Source organism: Haematobia irritans, chromosome 5 (assembly GCF_050003625.1).
Source record: "Haematobia irritans isolate KBUSLIRL chromosome 5, ASM5000362v1, whole genome shotgun sequence".
Taxonomy (NCBI): domain Eukaryota; kingdom Metazoa; phylum Arthropoda; class Insecta; order Diptera; family Muscidae; genus Haematobia; species Haematobia irritans.
Window position 1 is genome coordinate 65956914 of NC_134401.1, and position 23309 is coordinate 65980222.

The 23309-nt window shown below is 36.7% G+C and overlaps 1 protein-coding gene and 1 long non-coding RNA gene across 2 annotated transcripts; both read left to right on the forward strand.

The window, feature by feature from the left end:
- Positions 1-2922: 2922 nt before the first annotated feature.
- On the forward strand, positions 2923-6279 carry LOC142241221 (phosphoenolpyruvate carboxykinase [GTP]-like). Its single transcript, XM_075312968.1, has 2 exons — positions 2923-3194; positions 4027-6279. The coding sequence occupies exons 1-2, from the start codon at positions 3163-3165 to the stop codon at positions 5930-5932; spliced, it is 1938 nt and encodes a 645-aa protein (XP_075169083.1). The 5' UTR covers positions 2923-3162; the 3' UTR covers positions 5933-6279.
- Positions 6280-22376: 16097 nt separating this feature from the next.
- On the forward strand, positions 22377-22841 carry LOC142239237 (uncharacterized). Its single transcript, XR_012722966.1, has 2 exons — positions 22377-22590; positions 22652-22841. It is a non-coding gene; the product is annotated as an uncharacterized LOC142239237 (long non-coding RNA).
- The last annotated feature ends 468 nt before the right edge of the window (positions 22842-23309 follow it).

The window sequence follows — 23309 nt, forward strand, 5'->3', positions numbered from 1 at the left end:
TTGTTTCTCTCCACTTTTCTGGAATATATGCTAAGTTCACACATCGTTTATATATCACCGTCAACCAGGGGATAATTAATTTTAATCCACTGCTTGTAATTCCGCCGGAGTAATTCCATCAGGTCCGGGGGATTTGAATGGTCCAAAGCTATTTAAAGCCCATTTTATTCTAGATTCCGACACAATTTCCTCAACAAGTTAGTATGCAACAATATTTTCGTATTGCGTTCAAAGTAGTAGACATTTTCTATTGAGGTGTTTCAGGCATCTTCAATATACGTTAGATATAGCATATTCGCTTCAAATGAAACCTTTTTTAAATCAAATGAATTATTTTTCAAATCAAATGAAACAATTTCCAAATCAAGTGAAACCTTTTTCAAACCAAACTCTAAAATCAAACGAATTATTTCTAAAATGTTATTCATAAATTTGTTGTTGTCTAATATGAAATATAATATAAAATTTAAAAATAAAATATATATTTTTGATGTCAGTTATAAAATAAGGGTTTGGTGATATTATAAGTCAATTTGCCAATTTGGAAGAAATACATACCACGTATCATATAAGCATACATAGAAGAAAATCAGAAATTATATTAGTTTGCCATTTAGTCGGGGAGAAAGTTAATATTTTTTTTTTTTTGTTTTAATTTTATATTTTCTTAAAGTATACAATTTTTTCCTTCTTGGCGATCCATTTGTACACAGTAATTATTCCTCATCCATCAATGATCTAAAGTATGAATTCGAATTAAAGTATGGGTCAAAATTTCATTAAAAATTTTAAAAGATTCATTTTATGTGGAAAAATATTTCATTTGAAGTGAAAATGCTATATCTAACGTACATTGAAGATGCCTGAAACATCCCAACAGAAAATTTCTACTACTTTGAACGCAATACGAAAATATTTTTGCATACTAATGTACATTTATAATGTTCATTTGAAATGAAAAAGGTTTCATTTCATTTGTTTGATTTGAAAAATGATTCAATTGTTTTGAAAAATGAAAATTTGATTTGAAAAAGGTTTCATTTGAAATGAAAATGGTATATATCACAGTTTACCATGGACCAACGCAGGTGGTATTAAAAGACACCGGCTCTTGCTAGTGACATCTGCCTTTTGCTTTTACCTATTAAGTTATTGCAGTGCTTTAATGACTGAGTATGTTACCTGTAACAAATGACAGAATATTGAATAGTTTTTGAAAATAAATACATTGAAAAATTATTGCAGGGGGTATTAAAAGACTGTTGTTAGTGACATCTGCATTTTGCTTTTACCTATTAAATTTTTGAAATTATTGCAGTGCTTTAATGACTGAGTATGTTACCTATAAAAAATTGCAGAATATTGAATAGTTTTGGAAAATAAATACATTGAAAAATTATTGTCTTGTTCACAGATATTTCTTCTCCTTACAATACGAATTCGTGTTTTGCTTATGATAGAAGACGCATTTCTCTGACACAAAGTCTTTTTCCTTTACTAAAAGTAATGAAGGTGGTTTGTTCTTAGTTAAAAACATTAACTTTAAAATGGGTGTCTTTACTTATAAGAAAATTATTTTGAAATAAGGTCAATTGTCCTAAAAAATCGTCCTTAAATTCGATGAGTTTTTATTACTTGACTATACAATGACAAAATCTTTGGAATAGGACAATTTTTTTTAAGTGCATGTATATGTATAAGTCGCAATTTTTGCTTTTTTAACATAAAGGTGGGTATTAAGTTCGATTTTAGCCGCTAAAAACGTCATTTTTCACGATTACTTTTCTTTAATAATCCATTTTAAGGAATACAAACTTTGTGAATATTTTTTTTTTGGGATTTTCCCCATCAAGTTATAATAAAATTTGCAACAAATATGTATAATTTCATGCAGTTTTCTTACTGATTTAGTTTTCACTTTAGCGATTTTTATTTAAGGATCGAAGTAATTTTATATGTTGGGAGAATATTAACATATTCATAATTAGAATTGATTAATTCATAGAACCAAATATGACCGAGTGAGATGGGGTTGTTAGTTTATCATTTAAAATCTACAAAATAGACAGGGACTTATGATTGCAACTTATATTTTAATCGATGGACAAACTAATGAGTTAATACCTGGTAACATTTATCGATTGGTTTTCTAAGACGAAGATTTCCTAAGTCGCCAGAGTAAATATTGATGACAATAATCAAATTAGAGGTCAGTGGGACACAATCCTCATTAATGGCAACAAGTTGAATATTGGAAAACGTAAAATCAAAACAATAATAATCACCAAGTAAAACTTTTTTGTACAAATTATCAATATACACACCCCAAATATCAATCAGGTATGTACGAGGAGACGGAAGACTCGACAAGGGTGTGTGCACAGCTATTTTGGTTCACAAAGAATCGAAATGTGGACGTCTGTTGCTAAACACAATATTTTCTTGTTTTTTTTTTTTTTTAATTATACTCGACGATAGGAGAAAAATCGTTAATGGTGCCATAAACAGTACCAAAAACAAAGAAAGTCTTTCAAACACACACACTCTCATATAGTATACGATGCGATAAGAATACAAACAATAACAAATGGGCAAAACAAATCGACGAGCCTCCATAAAACAACCAATCAGCGAACGGAATTTGACCCTCTTGTTGATACCCATAACAAACGAACTTACAAAACAATGGCTAAAGACGAAGGGAATTGCCAACACAGGTCGCCCCTCTCGCACTACCTGCTTTGTAAGCAAACTGACGCCGCCGTCGAAGCCGACGATCATCGATGTTGTAGAGAGATAACACAACAATAACAAACCGAAGTGAACTGATCTAACGAGTTCTAGGTATGTCGAGAGGCCTACCATGCTATGCTAACAATAACACAGAACGCGGTATAAAAGCACTCTCAAAACAAAGCAGTACCATCAGTTGCTCGTGGCCTGAGTAAATGGAAAGATCAAGTGAACATTTCAGTGGTCTAAGAACAAAATTACTTTTTGACAAGAAAATCTGGAAAAACATATGAAACTAGTGCGACTACGATTCTAGTTAAATTAAACAAACAATTGTGATATTTCCTATTGTGATCGTGTATAAACCTACAAATTTAAAATAAAACGTATATTTTTTCAATCGTCGTTGTTAATAATTAAAAAACTAAAATGCCTGAATTGATCGAACAATCCAAACAAATGTAAGTAAAAAAAAACGAATATCTAAAGATAAATGGAAATTAGAAAGAATAAAACGAGTACATAACATATGGATGAACAAATCAATGTTTGATTATATTTTTAGAACGAAACTACAAAAACCTCTTTAATGTTTCCACCAAATATATTCTCAACCGCATCCGATGTAGTAATCACGACAGTTTTAAAATTTGGTGCTTTATTAATTACTAAATAAATAATACCGAATAAGTAACATCATTATATTAAATAGAAAATTAGTTTTGGTGTAAAAAGTAATTTTAGGAAATTTTATGATCTACTGTTATATGCTTCTAAGATTTTTTCATTGAGTATTCAAACAATGTTTCCGTAAGAACAGAGATTATAGGTTTAGTTTCAAATATATGAACACCGAACGACGCATCATAGGCCATATATCATTGCCGGAACAGTCATGGCAACTATAAAACAAAATTGGTTCATCTCTTTATTTTCCTCAACGGGCTTGATAGCCCTCTGTGATTTATGAAATCTCATAGGTACCACAAATGAATAATATTCGCTGTTTCATTTTATTTGTATATGAAGGAAATCGATATTTTTTACCAATATGTGAAAAAGAAAACCGTTCCATAGTTCCACAGCCTAATGACTGTACTTATACTGCTCTACAACTATTATTAGTAATAGTTTGTTGTTGTTTATGTAAATTCACGTCAGAAAGGTCCTTAATTTCCATTTAATTCAAGATCAAGGTTTTTATAACCGTCACAAAAATTCTAAACGTAATATCTGAAACTATTACTGATTAAATACTAATATTTATTTTAATAAAATTTTCCTTTTTTGCAGCTCCAATGGCGTTTCACCAATGCAAAGTAAGGGCAAACAGGATAACTGTGGTCTTTACAATCACATTCGCGGTATCAGTGTTTCATATGGTTCAGTACAAAGGTTGACACCAAAGGTTCATGCTTTCATCGAAGAATCTGTGGTTTTATGTCAACCAGAACAAATACACATTTGTGATGGATCTGATATGGAAAACAAAATGCTTTTAAAGCAGATGTTAGAGGCCGGTACTATTGTGCCATTGCCAAAATATGAAAACTGTTGGTTGGCTCGAACTAATCCTGCCGATGTTGCTCGTGTCGAGTCAAAAACGTTTATTTGTACAGAACGAAAGGAAGACTCCATTCCAACTCCCGCCGATGGTGTAAAAGGAACATTGGGCAATTGGATATCTATTTCTGATATGGAAAAGGCAATTAAGGATCGCTTCCCTGGTTGCATGAAGGGTCGTACAATGTATGTGGTGCCATTTAGCATGGGTCCAGTGGGATCGCCTCTCTCCAAAATTGGTGTTGAGATTACCGATTCAGCTTATGTGGTAGCTTCCATGCGCATTATGACAAGAATGGGTACTAGCGTATGGGAACAATTACAAAAAAAGGAGGAATTCGTTCGGGCACTTCATTCCGTTGGCGCACCTGCTCATGGTATCGTGGAGTATAATTCATGGCCTTGCGATCCTGAAAGAACTATAATTTTACACAAACCCTCTGATAACTTGATCGTTTCATACGGCTCCGGCTATGGTGGCAACTCGTTGCTTGGCAAGAAGTGTTTCGCTCTTCGCATCGGAAGCACTATTGCAAAAAGAGAAGGTTGGTTGGCTGAACATATGTTGATTTTGGGCATCACTGACCCGAAGGGTGTGAAAAGGTACATAACAGCCGCTTTTCCTTCAGCCTGTGGCAAAACAAATTTAGCTATGTTAAACCCAACGCTACCCGGCTATAAAGTAGAATGTGTAGGAGATGACATTGCCTGGATGAAATTCGATAAAGCCGGTACTTTGCGTGCCATCAATCCAGAAAACGGTTTCTTTGGCGTTGCTCCAGGTACTTCTATGGAGACTAATCCGATTGCCATGAACACAGTCTTCAGAAACACAATTTTTACTAATGTGGCATCGACATCCGATGGCGGCGTTTATTGGGAAGGCATGGAGAGTAGTTTGTCTGAGGGTGTCACCATCACCGACTGGTTGGGCAATCCCTGGAATAAGGATTCAGGAAAACCTGCTGCTCATCCAAATTCTCGTTTCTGTACTCCGGCCAATCAATGTCCAATTATCGATACTGCATGGGAAGATCCCGCCGGCGTTCCAATTAGTGCCATTCTCTTTGGAGGTCGTCGTCCTGCTGGTGTACCACTTATATATGAGGCTCGTAACTGGGCCCACGGGGTGTTCATGGGTGCCTCAATGAGGAGTGAATCTACTGCTGCTGCTGAACACAAAGGCAAGGTGATCATGCATGATCCTTTCGCCATGCGTCCATTCTTTGGCTATAACTTTGGACATTACGTTCAACATTGGTTAAGCATGGAAGGCCGTGGCAATGTCCCAAAAATATTCCATGTCAACTGGTTCCGCAAAAATGCCAATGGAAAATTCATGTGGCCCGGATACGGCGACAACGCTCGTGTGCTTGAGTGGGTCTTGCGTCGCATCAATGGGGACGAATGTGCAGCAGAGTCAGCCATAGGTTACATTCCTGCTGAAAATGAATTGAATCTAAAAGGTATGACTTCCAAAGTCGATTTGGCCGAACTTTTCTCATTGCCCAAAGAATTCTGGAAGCAAGAAGTTGAAGATATTCGCAAATACTTTGAAACACAAATCGGCTCAGATCTTCCTTCCGCCATCTACGATGAATTGGACCAGTTAAAACAGCGTGTCGCTACCATGTAAATCTGTTAGACATTGTCCAAGACATCTTTCCGCTACCTGTTCGGCACTGAATACTCTCCTATTCGGTGTGCAAACTATCCATTATAGTGTAGATACTTATACATCATACTGCTGTTACAAATCATTAATATTTTTTTATTTATAAAATCCCCATTAGTTTTAAGTCTAAGTAATAAGTTTTTCGTATTGTATTTTCGTATTTAATTTAAATACTGTATTTGCCATATATATACCAATGTGAATGTATCCTAACCAATACACATATTAGTGTACAAATTGTAAATATACCAACCTATACATTAAATTTTATAAAAATCACCAATCAAAATATACAAATTTAAACAAAATGGACATTTTCTATGCATAATTCCCCATGTGTGTGAAGATAAATACGTATTTAAAACCCTAGACACAAACCAATTGTAATAGATTAGGGTAAAAACATTTTGGGATTTTTTCGAAAAACTGATTTTTTTGGAAAAACTACTGGGAATTTAAAATTAAAATTTCGCAGGAACAATGCCAGGGGAACACCCTACATAACGGTTTATTTATTTTGGAAATACATTAACCACCGCAAGAGATATGTGGTGGGACATTTGGCAATGGGAGGGGAATCATATCTCTGGAACGGGATATCGTGCCAGGACTACTTATGCGGCAGTGTATAGTCCCATGAAATACCTATCGAACAAGGTATAGCATATATCAAGATTTGATTTTTAAGACACCAAATACGCTCTTTTAATTTCTGTATTTATTATCCTAAATTTCTGGAGGGGATCAGTGGCCATATCTCAGGAACGAAGCTACCCTCTGACCTAAAATTTATGACAAATTAATGTGCTTGTAACACCCTTCAAGCAGAGGGTAAACATTTGTTGAAGCGATATTTCAGAACTCCAAAATTGTTCCTCCAATATTGGTTATTTTACCTATGAATTTTCGGAGGGGAGGAATGCGTCCAGGAGGAGTGGGGTACATCCTGCCGACATAGCTCCCACACAAATCCATACTCCTAAAGACGCCTTTTCGAACAAAAGAAACAGCGAATCAAGAATTGATTTTGGGATTGCTCCAGCTCCTCATCAATATGACCCTTTTTCAGACCAAAAAATACAAAACTGAATAGAAGCAAAGCAGAAAAATTTCGCACCAGATGCTTGGCCAGGAGCAGTGCTAATATCGATGGAACGGGATCTCCTTCCGACATGGCATAAAAACCATTATAAAGCTCCAAGAAACACCTATACGGATTGATGTCACTTTATTCCAGAATTGATTTTGGTATACCCAGATACGCCTGTTCAAATGTGGCCCATTTCATAGCAGATTCTGGCCGGGAGCAGTGGCCATATCTTTGGAACGAATTATCCTGCCGACAAGGGATGACCACTGTTGTATAGTCCTAGGAACCTACTTTCCGGAATGGTGTCACTTTATTCCAGAATTGATTTCGGTATACCCAGATACGCCTGTTCAAAAGTGGCCAATTTCATAGCAGATTCTGGCCGGGAGCAGTGGCCATATCTTTGGAACGAATTATCCTGCCGACACGAGATGACCAATTTTGTACAGTGCTAGGAAGCTACTTTTCGGAATGGTGTAACTTTATTCCAGAATTGATTTTGGTATACCCAGATACGCCTGTTCAAATGTGGCCCATTTCATAGCAGATTCTGGCCGGGAGCAGTGGCCATGTCTTTGGAACGAATTATCCTGCCGACACGAGATGACCACTGTTGTACAGTGCTAGGAAGCTACTTTCCGGAATGGTGTCACTTTATTGCAGAATTGATTTCGGTATACCCAAATACGCCTTTTCAAAAGTGGTCAATTTCATAGCAGAATCTGGCCGGGAGCAGTGGCCATATCTTTCGAATGAAATATCCTGCCGACACGAGATGACCACTATTGTACAGTGCTAGGAAGCTACTTTCCGGAATGGTGTCACTTTATTGCAGAATTGATTTCGGTATACCCAGATACGCCTGTTCAAATGTGGCCCATTTCATAGCAGATTCTGGCCGGGAGCAGTGGCCATATCTTGGGAACGAATTATCCTGCCGACAAGGGATGACCACTGTTGTATAGTCCTAGGAAGCTACTTTCCGGCATGGTGTCACTTTATCCCAGAATTGATTTCGGTATACCCAGATACGCCTGTTCAAATGTGGCCCATTTCATAGCAGATTCTGGCCGGGAGCAGTGGCCATATCTTGGGAACGAATTATCCTGCCGACAAGGGATGACCACTGTTGTATAGTCCTAGGAACCTACTTTCCGGAATGGTGTCACTTTATTCCAGAATTGTTTTCGGTATACCCAAATACGCCTGTTCAAAAGTGGTCAATTTCATAGCCGGGAGCAGTGGCCATATGTTTGGAACGAATTATCCTGCCGACACGAGATGACCACTGTTGTACAGTGCTAGGAAGCTACTTTCCGGAATGGTGTCACTTTATTGCAGAATTTATTTCGGTATACCCAAATACGCCTTTTCAAAAGTGGTCAATTTCATAGCAGAATCTGGCCGGGAGCAGTGGCCATATCTTTCGAATGAAATATCCTGCCGACACGAGATGACCACTGTTGTACAGTGCTAGGAAGCTACTTTCCGGAATGGTGTCACTTTATTGCAGAATTGATTTCGGTATACCCAGATACGCCTGTTCAAATGTGGCCCATTTCATAGCAGATTCTGGCCGGGAGCAGTGGCCATATCTTTGGAACGAATTATCGTGCCGACATCAAATTACCACTGTTGTATAGTCCTAGAAAGCTACTTTCCGGCATGGTGTCACTTTATCCCAGAATTGATTTCGGTATACCCAGATACGCCTGTTCAAATGTGGCCCATTTCATAGCAGATTCTGGCCGGGAGCAGTGGCCATATCTTGGGAACGAATTATCCTGCCGACAAGGGATGACCACTGTTGTATAGTCCTAGGAACCTACTTTCCGGCATGGTGTCACTTTATCCCAGAATTGATTTCGGTATACCCAGATACGCCTTTTCAAATGTGGCCCATTTCATAGCAGATTCTGGCCGGGAACAGTGGCCATATCTTGGGAACGAATTATCCTGCCGACAAGGGATGACCACTGTTGTATAGTCCTAGGAACCTACTTTCCGGAATGGTGTCACTTTATTCCAGAATTGATTTCGGTATACCCAAATACGCCTGTTCAAAAGTGGTCAATTTCATAGCAGAATCTGGCCGGGAGCAGTGGCCATATCTTTGGAACGAATTATCCTGCCGACACGAGATGACCACTGTTGTACAGTGCTAGGAAGCTACTTTCCGGAATGGTGTCACTTTATTGCAGAATTGATTTCGGTATACCCAAATACGCCTTTTCAAAAGTGGTCAATTTCATAGCAGAATCTGGCCGGGAGCAGTGGCCATATCTTTCGAATGAAATATCCTGCCGACACGAGATGACCACTGTTGTACAGTGCTAGGAAGCTACTTTCCGGAATGGTGTCACTTTATTGCAGAATTGATTTCGGTATACCCAAATACGCCTGTTCAAAAGTGGTCAATTTCATAGCAGAATCTGGCCGGGAGCAGTGGCCATATCTTTGGAACGAATTATCGTGCCGACATCAAATTACCACTGTTGTATAGTCCTAGGAAGCTACTTTCCGGCATGGTGTCACTTTATCCCAGAATTGATTTCGGTATACCCAGATACGCCTGTTCAAATGTGGCCCATTTCATAGCAGATTCTGGCCGGGAGCAGTGGCCATATCTTGGGAACGAATTATCCTGCCGACAAGGGATGACCACTGTTGTATAGTCCTAGGAACCTACTTTCCGGAATGGTGTCACTTTATTCCAGAATTGATTTCGGTATACCCAAATACGCCTGTTCAAAAGTGGTCAATTTCATAGCAGAATCTGGCCGGGAGCAGTGGCCATATCTTTGGAACGAATTATCGTGCCGACATCAAATTACCACTGTTGTATAGTCCTAGGAAGCTACTTTCCGGCATGGTGTCACTTTATCCCAGAATTGATTTCGGTATACCCAGATACGCCTGTTCAAATGTGGCCCATTTCATAGCAGATTCTGGCCGGGAGCAGTGGCCATATCTTGGGAACGAATTATCCTGCCGACAAGGGATGACCACTGTTGTATAGTCCTAGGAAGCTACTTTCCGGAATGGTGTCACTTTATTGCAGAATTGATTTCGGTATACCCAAATACGCCTTTTCAAAAGTGGTCAATTTCATAGCAGAATCTGGCCGGGAGCAGTGGCCATATCTTTCGAATGAAATATCCTGCCGACACGAGATGACCACTGTTGTACAGTGCTAGGAAGCTACTTTCCGGAATGGTGTCACTTTATTGCAGAATTGATTTCGGTATACCCAGATACGCCTGTTCAAATGTGGCCCATTTCATAGCAGATTCTGGCCGGGAGCAGTGGCCATATCTTCGGAACGAATTATCCTGCCGACATGAAATAACCACTGTTGTATAGTACTAGGAAGCTGCTTTCCGGAATGGTGTCAATTTGTTCCAGAATTGATTTTGGTATACCCAAATACGCCTGTTCAAATTTGGAATCAATTGTAATAGATTAGGGTAAGAAAAAAAATTTTTTTTGTGTTTGCAAAAAAGTGGCTTTAAAGAAAAACTATTTTGAATTTAAAGTAAAATTTTGCAAAAACAGTGCCGCCTATATAGCAATTTTGTTCTTTCTTAAATATATTGACTACAACTAAAGTAGTGGTGTAAGACATTTGGCAACGGACGTATAAAAAAACTCCGAAACTCTTTTCCGGATTAATGTAACATTATTTCCAAATCAAAGTTGGTGTATGCAGATGCTTTACACTTTTTCCTAAATTTTATTATTAGTGTTTAAAATAAAAATAAATTCGAATAAAATTTTATCAAAATTAAGCCAACCTTGATTTGAACCTGCATACTTAAATAAACCTTGATTCCAACTCACTCATCAACGAGATAGGCCACTGCCTTGACGATAATCTGCGCAACGAAACTTTCCTATGACGTAATTCCAGGTTTTGTCTTTAATTAAACACAGGTAGACCTCAACATACATAGTTTCTGTAAGATGTCTACATTTCAATTACGCCATTTTGGTTAATGCTGAGGCTTACCTGTATCAGTTGCTTTAACAGAGTCAAGAGGGTTACCAACTCCGAAAATTAATGACAATTAATTAATGAAAAATGAAAAACCTCTGTAGAAAGTTGGTATAATCTCCACACCCAGGAAATGTCATTAGAAGTAAATTGCACAAGTAATGAATTTTTATGAAACCCTTTGCTATATTGGGTTTCATAAAAACTACCACCAAACAAGTCGTGGTTTTGCAACTACTGTAAGTTTTTATTGTTATGATTCTTTAATGCTGAGAAAACTTTCGAAGATTGATATTTACCATAAGTAGTGAATTTAGTTGTTTTCCACAAATATCAGCACTGGAACCCAAATTTTTTGTTGCTGTGCATTCAAGAGATTTCTTGGTGCTAAGCAAAGATTGACTAAATTTATTTAATATTTTTTTTTTATCTAATATATTGTTAAAATTCAAAATTTTAAGTAAAATTTATAAATCTTAGACACTGTATAGAGCTAAAGTGCATAAGTGCCGTTTAGGATTTCGTTAAGTTTGTAATTAAGTTTTTAAGGTATCTAGCGTACGATGAGTAGCGTAAACTTAAGGTAATACTATAATTAAAATGAAGATGTAAACTTAGTTTATTTAGACTTAGTTTGTTGTTAACTATTTGCGTAATACAATTTTTTGCTATACAGTGTAATTCATATAATCTTTATACGTGATGCAAAAGATTGGTATCATTCACAATTTGTGTGAATGAGATGCTCTTTGGGTTAAATATAAATATAATTTTAACAAATTTTAAATTCAAGAATATTATAAAATCGCTCAATGGCAACACTATGCCGCACGTGCAATGAGGGAGCAAAGAGAAAATGTATGCTTACCCTTTTAAAGCGCAAGAGAACCAATGTCGTAACACCGTTACTATTTCAATTTTTAAGGAAATGAGTTTATTCGTTATATCTTATTAAGTATTCAAAAAATCAAATTTTGGATACATAAGATACATTTACGGTTTCGAATATTTAAACTGTTGCTGAAAGATGATTTTTATTGATCTAAAAAAAAGTTGTGACATTTCAATAAGTGAAGAGGTAACACTGGTGCACTTGCTAGCGTGTTTGGAAAAACTATAAAACTATTCTTTGATGTAAAAGTTTACATTGAAAAAAGTTTACATTACTTAATAAAGCGCTAAAACGTACAAAAAATATATACGTTGACAACACATCGAGAGAATATTCACTTTAATTGTAACCGTCGAGGCGATTAATTAAGTACCATATCATTAAAATCTTTGTGAATATAAAATGAAGCTGTGCGAATATAAGAAAGTTACAGTATTTTTTGCAAAATTATTTTGTATAAAAGTGAAAGACAAAGACGAGTTAATGAATTGGAAGAAAAGTGGTTTATTTGATATATTCTTCAAGTGTGTGGAAAAATTGAAAGGACTATTTCCACGAAACTTAATAGCTGATAATAAAAGCCAACGCAAACGCGTATCAAATATTTTCAGAGAAACGGTATAGAAAATTCAAGAAAAAATTGTGTTCGACTGTATAAAGTAATGTAGAAAACCTTAGAGTAAAAAAAAAAAAACAGTTGAGATATTGACGACACTCTGAAAAAAACGTATGGACTACACACAAAAAACAGTGAAAATAATTTTGCAAAAAATACTGTAACTTTCTTATATTCGCACAGCTTCATTTTATATTCACAAAGATTTTAATGATATGGTACTTAATTAATCGCCTCGACGGTTACAATTAAAGTGAATATTCTCTCGATGTGTTGTCAACGTATATATTTTTTGTACGTTTTAGCGCTTTATTAAGTAATGTAAACTTTTTTCAATGTAAACTTTTACATCAAAGAATAGTTTTATAGTTTTTCCAAACACGCTAGCAAGTGCACCAGTGTTACCTCTTCACTTATTGAAATGTCACAACTTTTTTTTAGATCAATAAAAATCATCTTTCAGCAACAGTTTAAATATTCGAAACCGTAAATGTATCTTATGTATCCAAAATTTGATTTTTTGAATACTTAATAAGATATAACGAATACATAAGAATATGCGTTTAAGTGTTTATTCTGACAGTCTTTTCATTGTACATAAATTTCATATACATAAATTTATTTAAGACAAAAAGTTGAATAGGATGCTTCATCTACAAAATACGATATGACAAAAATAAGTAAATAATTTTCGACATGTTCCAGAAATTCATTGTACATTTTTAGCAAAATTTACAAATTTTAGGAAATTTTAAACTTTTTTCTGAAAAATACGAAATCTTTCATTTGTGTAACTTGTTCTTCTTTTGTAGTTCATCTACATGTACACAAAAATTATTAAATTTAAATAATTTTCTCATATTGGGGAAATTTAAACTAAAACATAATAATTTTCATGAACTAAAATAAACTTAAGTTGACTTTAATGCCATGGTGCGTTCACTGTTTTTAGTGTAGGCATTCTTACTTTATAAACCAAAAAATATAATTGCAACCACTTTATTTTCGAGTGACCTACGTGCACCAAATTCATTGCAATTCATTTAATAATAAGTTTTTTTCTTGAAATCATGTCCGCATTTCTATTGTAATTTAACTAGATAAATCTAATAAATATTATGGTGTATATTAAAAAGAACATTGGCAATACTACAACATTTAACGTGAGAGCAAATAGAAAATACCCATTTAACTCTTTAAAAACCAAAGAGAACCAAATAACTTAATCCCGTTACTATTTCAATTTTTGAGAAATGGATTTTGGGGTGGAAACGCAAACACACATACTTGAGCGTGAACTAACACTTGCAATTGTAGTGGTATATCGTTTAGTTGAGTTATTCGCCACATAGTTCAAATGATTGGCATAGCCGAATAGGTTGAGCGTTCGGTACAATCTAATTTTGTTCAAGGGTTAGGTGTTCGAGCCCACTTTTGACTATATTTATACATATATATGTGTATATACATATTTTTTAAACCCTCCATCATAGGATGGGGGTATACTAAATTCGTCAATCCGTTTGTAATGCATTAAAATATTGGTTTCAGACACCATAGAGTGTATTTATACATTCTTGGTTGTGGGGAAATTCTGAGTCTATGAAATGAATTTTTAGTAAAAAAAAAAAACAATACAGTAATCAAAATAAATAAAAACGTGTCACAGTCAATCAAACGTGGACTCGAACTCGCATCTGTTGAATAAAGAAAAATACGCCAAACGCTTAACCTACTAGACCATCCTAACTCCACTGAATACTTTAGCGAATAGCTCAACTAAACGACTACAAGAAATGATAACGATCTCTTATATGTGTGTATTGGGGTTTCACTCATTTCCTTAAAAATTGAAATAGTAACGGTGTTACGACATTGGTTCTCTTGCGCTTTAAAAGGGTAAGCATACATTTTCTCTTTGCTCCCTCATTGCACGTGCGGCATAGTGTTGCCATTGAGCGATTTTATAATATTCTTGAATTTAAAATTTGTTAAAATTATATTTATATTTAACCCAAAGAGCATCTCATTCACACAAATTGTGAATGATACCAATCTTTTGCATCACGTATAAAGATTATATGAATTACACTGTATAGCAAAAAATTGTATTACGCAAATAGTTAACAACAAACTAAGTCTAAATAAACTAAGTTTACATCTTCATTTTAATTATAGTATTACCTTAAGTTTACGCTACTCATCGTACGCTAGATACCTTAAAAACTTAATTACAAACTTAACGAAATCCTAAACGGCACTTATGCACTTTAGCTCTATACAGTGTCTAAGATTTATAAATTTTACTTAAAATTTTGAATTTTAACAATATATTAGATAAAAAAAATATTAAATAAATTTAGTCAATCTTTGCTTAGCACCAAGAAATCTCTTGAATGCACAGCAACAAAAAATTTGGGTTCCAGTGCTGATATTTGTGGAAAACAACTAAATTCACTACTTATGGTAAATATCAATCTTCGAAAGTTTTCTCAGCATTAAAGAATCATAACAATAAAAACTTACAGTAGTTGCAAAACCACGACTTATTTGGTGGTAGTTTTTATGAAACCCAATATAGCAAAGGGTTTCATAAAAATTCATTACTTGTGCAATTTACTTCTAATGACATTTCCTGGGTGTGGAGATTATACCAACTTTCTACAGAGGTTTTTCATTAATTAATTGTCATTAATTTTCGGAGTTGGTAACCCTCTTGACTCTGTTAAAGCAACTGAAACAGGTAAGCCTCAGCATTAACCAAAATGGCGTAATTGAAATGTAGACATCTTACAGAAACTATGTATGTTGAGGTCTACCTGTGTTTAATTAAAGACAAAACCTGGAATTACGTCATAGGAAAGTTTCGTTGCGCAGATTATCGTCAAGGCAGTGGCCTATCTCGTTGATGAGTGAGTTGGAATCAAGGTTTATTTAAGTATGCAGGTTCAAATCAAGGTTGGCTTAATTTTGATAAAATTTTATTCGAATTTATTTTTATTTTAAACACTAATAATAAAATTTAGGAAAAAGTGTAAAGCATCTGCATACACCAACTTTGATTTGGAAATAATGTTACATTAATCCGGAAAAGAGTTTCGGAGTTTTTTTATACGTCCGTTGCCAAATGTCTTACACCACTACTTTAGTTGTAGTCAATATATTTAAGAAAGAACAAAATTGCTATATAGGCGGCACTGTTTTTGCAAAATTTTACTTTAAATTCAAAATAGTTTTTCTTTAAAGCCACTTTTTTGCAAACACAAAAAAAATTTTTTTTCTTACCCTAATCTATTACAATTGATTCCAAATTTGAACAGGCGTATTTGGGTATACCAAAATCAATTCTGGAACAAATTGACACCATTCCGGAAAGCAGCTTCCTAGTACTATACAACAGTGGTTATTTCATGTCGGCAGGATAATTCGTTCCGAAGATATGGCCACTGCTCCCGGCCAGAATCTGCAATGAAATGGGCCACATTTGAACAGGCGTATCTGGGTATACCGAAATCAATTCTGCAATAAAGTGACACCATTCCGGAAAGTAGCTTCCTAGCACTGTACAACAGTGGTCATCTCGTGTCGGCAGGATATTTCATTCGAAAGATATGGCCACTGCTCCCGGCCAGATTCTGCTATGAAATTGACCACTTTTGAAAAGGCGTATTTGGGTATACCGAAATCAATTCTGCAATAAAGTGACACCATTCCGGAAAGTAGCTTCCTAGCACTGTACAACAGTGGTCATCTCGTGTCGGCAGGATAATTCGTTCCAAAGATATGGCCACTGCTCCCGGCCAGATTCTGCTATGAAATTGACCACTTTTGAACAGGCGTATTTGGGTATACCGAAATCAATTCTGGAATAAAGTGACACCATTCCGGAAAGTAGGTTCCTAGGACTATACAACAGTGGTCATCCCTTGTCGGCAGGATAATTCGTTCCCAAGATATGGCCACTGCTCCCGGCCAGAATCTGCTATGAAATGGGCCACATTTGAACAGGCGTATCTGGGTATACCGAAATCAATTCTGGGATAAAGTGACACCATGCCGGAAAGTAGCTTCCTAGGACTATACAACAGTGGTAATTTGATGTCGGCACGATAATTCGTTCCAAAGATATGGCCACTGCTCCCGGCCAGATTCTGCTATGAAATTGACCACTTTTGAACAGGCGTATTTGGGTATACCGAAATCAATTCTGCAATAAAGTGACACCATTCCGGAAAGTAGCTTCCTAGCACTGTACAACAGTGGTCATCTCGTGTCGGCAGGATATTTCATTCGAAAGATATGGCCACTGCTCCCGGCCAGATTCTGCTATGAAATTGACCACTTTTGAAAAGGCGTATTTGGGTATACCGAAATCAATTCTGCAATAAAGTGACACCATTCCGGAAAGTAGCTTCCTAGCACTGTACAACAGTGGTCATCTCGTGTCGGCAGGATAATTCGTTCCAAAGATATGGCCACTGCTCCCGGCCAGATTCTGCTATGAAATTGACCACTTTTGAACAGGCGTATTTGGGTATACCGAAATCAATTCTGCAATAAAGTGACACCATTCCGGAAAGTAGCTTCCTAGCACTGTACAACAGTGGTCATCTCGTGTCGGCAGGATATTTCATTCGAAAGATATGGCCACTGCTCCCGGCCAGATTCTGCTATGAAATTGACCACTTTTGAAAAGGCGTATTTGGGTATACCGAAATCAATTCTGCAATAAAGTGACACCATTCCGGAAAGTAGCTTCCTAGCACTGTACAACAGTGGTCATCTCGTGTCGGCAGGATATTTCATTCGAAAGATATGGCCACTGCTCCCGGCCAGATTCTGCTATGAAATTGACCACTTTTGAAAAGGCGTATTTGGGTATACCGAAATCAATTCTGCAATAAAGTGACACCATTCCGGAAAGTAGCTTCCTAGGACTATACAACAGTGGTCATCCCTTGTCGGCAGGATAATTCGTTCCCAAGATATGGCCACTGCTCCCGGCCAGAATCTGCTATGAAATGGGCCACATTTGAACAGGCGTATCTGGGTATACCGAAATCAATTCTGGGATAAAGTGACACCATGCCGGAAAGTAGCTTCCTAGGACTATACAACAGTGGTAATTTGATGTCGGCACGATAATTCGTTCCAAAGATATGGCCACTGCTCCCGGCCAGATTCTGCTATGAAATTGACCACTTTTGAACAGGCGTATTTGGGTATACCGAAATCAATTCTGGAATAAAGTGACACCATTCCGGAAAGTAGGTTCCTAGGACTATACAACAGTGGTCATCCCTTGTCGGCAGGATAATTCGTTCCCAAGATATGGCCACTGCTCCCGGCCAGAATCTGCTATGAAATGGGCCACATTTGAACAGGCGTATCTGGGTATACCGAAATCAATTCTGGGATAAAGTGACACCATGCCGGAAAGTAGCTTCCTAGGACTATACAACAGTGGTAATTTGATGTCGGCACGATAATTCGTTCCAAAGATATGGCCACTGCTCCCGGCCAGATTCTGCTATGAAATTGACCACTTTTGAACAGGCGTATTTGGGTATACCGAAATCAATTCTGCAATAAAGTGACACCATTCCGGAAAGTAGCTTCCTAGCACTGTACAATAGTGGTCATCTCGTGTCGGCAGGATATTTCATTCGAAAGATATGGCCACTGCTCCCGGCCAGATTCTGCTATGAAATTGACCACTTTTGAAAAGGCGTATTTGGGTATACCGAAATAAATTCTGCAATAAAGTGACACCATTCCGGAAAGTAGCTTCCTAGCACTGTACAACAGTGGTCATCTCGTGTCGGCAGGATAATTCGTTCCAAACATATGGCCACTGCTCCCGGCTATGAAATTGACCACTTTTGAACAGGCGTATTTGGGTATACCGAAAACAATTCTGGAATAAAGTGACACCATTCCGGAAAGTAGGTTCCTAGGACTATACAACAGTGGTCATCCCTTGTCGGCAGGATAATTCGTTCCCAAGATATGGCCACTGCTCCCGGCCAGAATCTGCTATGAAATGGGCCACATTTGAACAGGCGTATCTGGGTATACCGAAATCAATTCTGGGATAAAGTGACACCATGCCGGAAAGTAGGTTCCTAGGACTATACAACAGTGGTCATCCCTTGTCGGCAGGATAATTCGTTCCCAAGATATGGCCACTGCTCCCGGCCAGAATCTGCTATGAAATGGGCCACATTTGAACAGGCGTATCTGGGTATACCGAAATCAATTCTGCAATAAAGTGACACCATTCCGGAAAGTAGCTTCCTAGCACTGTACAACAGTGGTCATCTCGTGTCGGCAGGATATTTCATTCGAAAGATATGGCCACTGCTCCCGGCCAGATTCTGCTATGAAATTGACCACTTTTGAAAAGGCGTATTTGGGTATACCGAAATCAATTCTGCAATAAAGTGACACCATTCCGGAAAGTAGCTTCCTAGCACTGTACAACAGTGGTCATCTCGTGTCGGCAGGATAATTCGTTCCAAAGATATGGCCACTGCTCCCGGCCAGAATCTGCTATGAAATGGGCCACATTTGAACAGGCGTATCTGGGTATACCGAAATCAATTCTGCAATAAAGTGACACCATTCCGGAAAGTAGCTTCCTAGCACTGTACAACAGTGGTCATCTCGTGTCGGCAGGATATTTCATTCGAAAGATATGGCCACTGCTCCCGGCCAGATTCTGCTATGAAATTGACCACTTTTGAAAAGGCGTATTTGGGTATACCGAAATCAATTCTGCAATAAAGTGACACCATTCCGGAAAGTAGCTTCCTAGCACTGTACAACAGTGGTCATCTCGTGTCGGCAGGATAATTCGTTCCAAAGATATGGCCACTGCTCCCGGCCAGAATCTGCTATGAAATGGGCCACATTTGAACAGGCGTATCTGGGTATACCAAAATCAATTCTGGAATAAAGTTACACCATTCCGAAAAGTAGCTTCCTAGCACTGTACAAAATTGGTCATCTCGTGTCGGCAGGATAATTCGTTCCAAAGATATGGCCACTGCTCCCGGCCAGAATCTGCTATGAAATTGGCCACTTTTGAACAGGCGTATCTGGGTATACCGAAATCAATTCTGGAATAAAGTGACACCATTCCGGAAAGCAGGTTCCTAGGACTATACAACAGTGGTCATCCCTTGTCGGCAGGATAATTCGTTCCAAAGATATGGCCACTGCTCCCGGCCAGAATCTGCTATGAAATGGGCCACATTTGAACAGGCGTATCTGGGTATACCAAAATCAATTCTGGAATAAAGTGACATCAATCCGTATAGGTGTTTCTTGGAGCTTTATAATGGTTTTTATGCCATGTCGGAAGGAGATCCCGTTCCATCGATATTAGCACTGCTCCTGGCCAAGCATCTGGTGCGAAATTTTTCTGCTTTGCTTCTATTCAGTTTTGTATTTTTTGGTCTGAAAAAGGGTCATATTGATGAGGAGCTGGAGCAATCCCAAAATCAATTCTTGATTCGCTGTTTCTTTTGTTCGAAAAGGCGTCTTTAGGAGTATGGATTTGTGTGGGAGCTATGTCGGCAGGATGTACCCCACTCCTCCTGGACGCATTCCTCCCCTCCGAAAATTCATAGGTAAAATAACCAATATTGGAGGAACAATTTTGGAGTTCTGAAATATCGCTTCAACAAATGTTTACCCTCTGATTGAAGGGTGTTACAAGCACATTAATTTGTCATAAATTTTAGGTCAGAGGGTAGCTTCGTTCCTGAGATATGGCCACTGATCCCCTCCAGAAATTTAGGATAATAAATACAGAAATAAAAAGAGCGTATTTGGTGTCTTAAAAATCAAATCTTGATATATGCTATACCTTGTTCGATAGGTTTTTCATAGGACTATACACTGCCGCATAAGTAGTCCTGGCAGGATATCCCGTTCCAGAGATATGATTCCCCTCCCATTGCCAAATGTCCCACCACATATCTCTTGCGGTGGTTAATGTATTTCCAAAATAAATAAACCGTTATGTAGGGTGTTCCCCTGGCATTGTTCCTGCGAAATTTTAATTTTAAATTCCCAGTAGTTTTTCCAAAAAATCAGTTTTTCGAAAAAATCCCAAAATGTTTTTACCCTAATCTATTACAATTGGTTTGTGTCTAGGGTTTTAAATACGTATTTATCTTCACACACATTAATTCCCCTTCGGTCCTTTTTAAATAAAATATATTCGAGAAAACTAATGTCGTTCTAGTCAACAATGTGACTATGGGAGCTATTTCATATCCCGATCCGATGATAGAAATATTTTGCAGGTTTAATGTATGGAGAGGTTTCCCTTGTGTCCAATTTCATTATACCCTTCACCACTACTGGTACAGGGTATAATAGGTTAGGTGGCATCCCGATGTGTCAGGCTTACTTAGACTATTCAGTCCATTGTGACACCACAGTGGTGAACTTCTCTCTTATCACTGAGTGCTGCCCGATTCCATGTTAAGCTCAATGACAAGGGACCTCCTTTTTATAGCCGAATCCGAAAGGCGTTCCACATTGCAGTGAAACCATTTAGAGAAGCTTTGAAACCCTCAGAAATGTCACCAGCATTAATGAAGTGGGATAATCCACCGCTGAAAAGTTTTTGGTGTTCGGTCGAAGCAGCAATCGAACCCACGATCTTGTGTATGCAAGGCGGGCATGTTAACCATTGCACCACGGTGGTATAATACTTTGTGCATTTATATGTAACGCCAAAAAGGAAAAGTCTGAGACCCATCGTTTAGTATGAAGTCTGTATATGTAATTTTGTGTGCAAAGTTCGTCCACAAATATGTCACAGAGTTTTACATTGGTTCTAAATATCAGCTAAATTGGTTTAGATTTAGATATAGCTCCCATATATATCTTTCATCCGATTTGCACTTGTATGGCCTCAAAATCTAGATTTTTGTCCAGATTTGCTTCAAATTTTACACAAGGAGTACATTTAATAGTATCATTAAGTGTGCCAAATTTGGGAATTTAAAGCTTCATAATAATTTCCAACAAATTTGGAGGAGTTGATATGGTAACACAAATGTTGGTGTACATAGTGGTCAAGGGTGTAATATAGCCGGCACCGCCCGACTTTAGACTTTACTTACTTATATTTCTAAAAACGATAAATTTTAAATCCATATAAAATTATGTTAAATGCTAGTAAAAAATATCTCACGCCTAAAGATATGTATGTATACACGGACGAAAAAGACTGTTTTTCATATGTTTGGGTGTAAAAATTATATGTTTGGAACTCAAGTTTTTAAACACAATATTTTTAAGTGCAAGCATATAATGTTCATAAACTAGCATAATATGTTTGGGACATATATGTTATTATGTTAGAACATATTATGTTTGGGACATAAAATGTTTGTAAATATAATATGCTTGGATGCAAACATATATTAATTTAGAAATAGACTATAAACATATACGTGTTTAGAAAGAGAGACATAAAGTGTATGCTGGAAGTAAAATAATGAAAGTAACCAATTGGCGTCTTAAAAATATATATACACAAAGAAAATTCCATTAAAAATTGGAAAAATACTATGTGTGAATATAAACAACTACACGGTTGAAAAAGACTGTTCTTCATATGTTTGGCTATAAACATTATATGTTTGGAACACAAATTTTTAAACACAATATTTTTGAGTGCAAGCATATAATGTTCATAAACTAGCATAACATGTTTGGGACATATATGTTAATATGTTAGAACATATTATGTTTGGGACATAAAATGTTTGTAAATATAATATGCTTGGATGCAAACATATATTAATTTAGAAATAGCCTATAAACATATATGTGTTTAGTAGCTTGGAGCGCTATTTAACAGGGAGCGATATTGAATTAAGTTGGTGGTTGTTGCTTGTTATTAAAAAATTAACATTTTATTTGTCCTTGGGCAATTGATCAGCTACTTCTTTGATCCTTACAAACTGAGTGGTCCGCTGTTCGAATCCCCGGCCGGCAAAAGGTAAAATTAAAATAAAAAAATCATACAATTGAATAATTTAATTACAATGTTTGTATTACAGAAAAAGGTGCTAAGAACTAAAAAATCTCGTGGAAGTGAGAAAGATGTGGGAGAATATACAATTAGGCAGAAACAAAATTTTGAGCATTCAGGTCGAAAACCTATGTTGTTAGCACCTATATTACCTGTTTATTTTCATAATTCATTATGATTGTAAATATATAAATAAATAAATAAAATTTTGAGCACAATATTGTTTGGGAGAATTTTTTTAAGCATATAATATTTTTGGGTGCAAAATGCTTCCAAACATATTATATGTCCACATAATAACATATTGTTTTTTGGAAGACAACATTATTGAATTTGGATGCAAAAATACAAAATGTTTGGAACTTAGACTACCCAAACATATATTGTTTAGACTAATATGTTTTCAAACATATTATATATTGGAAGAGATCAAACATATAAATGTTTGGGCAATACCCAAAAATGTATATGCTTGAAGCAAAATATGTTTGGGAGTATATGTTACAGAAGCGATTTTTTGTGAGCGTGTATAAATTTACAAATTTGGAGTAAACTTATATATGTTGTGATATAAGACCGCCAAAAATTGTATATGCTTAAGTAAAAAGATTAAAATGAGTATTCGGAGAGAAAATTCAATAGGAACCAAGAGAAAAGACATTTAAAAAAGAGCATGAGTTTTGTTT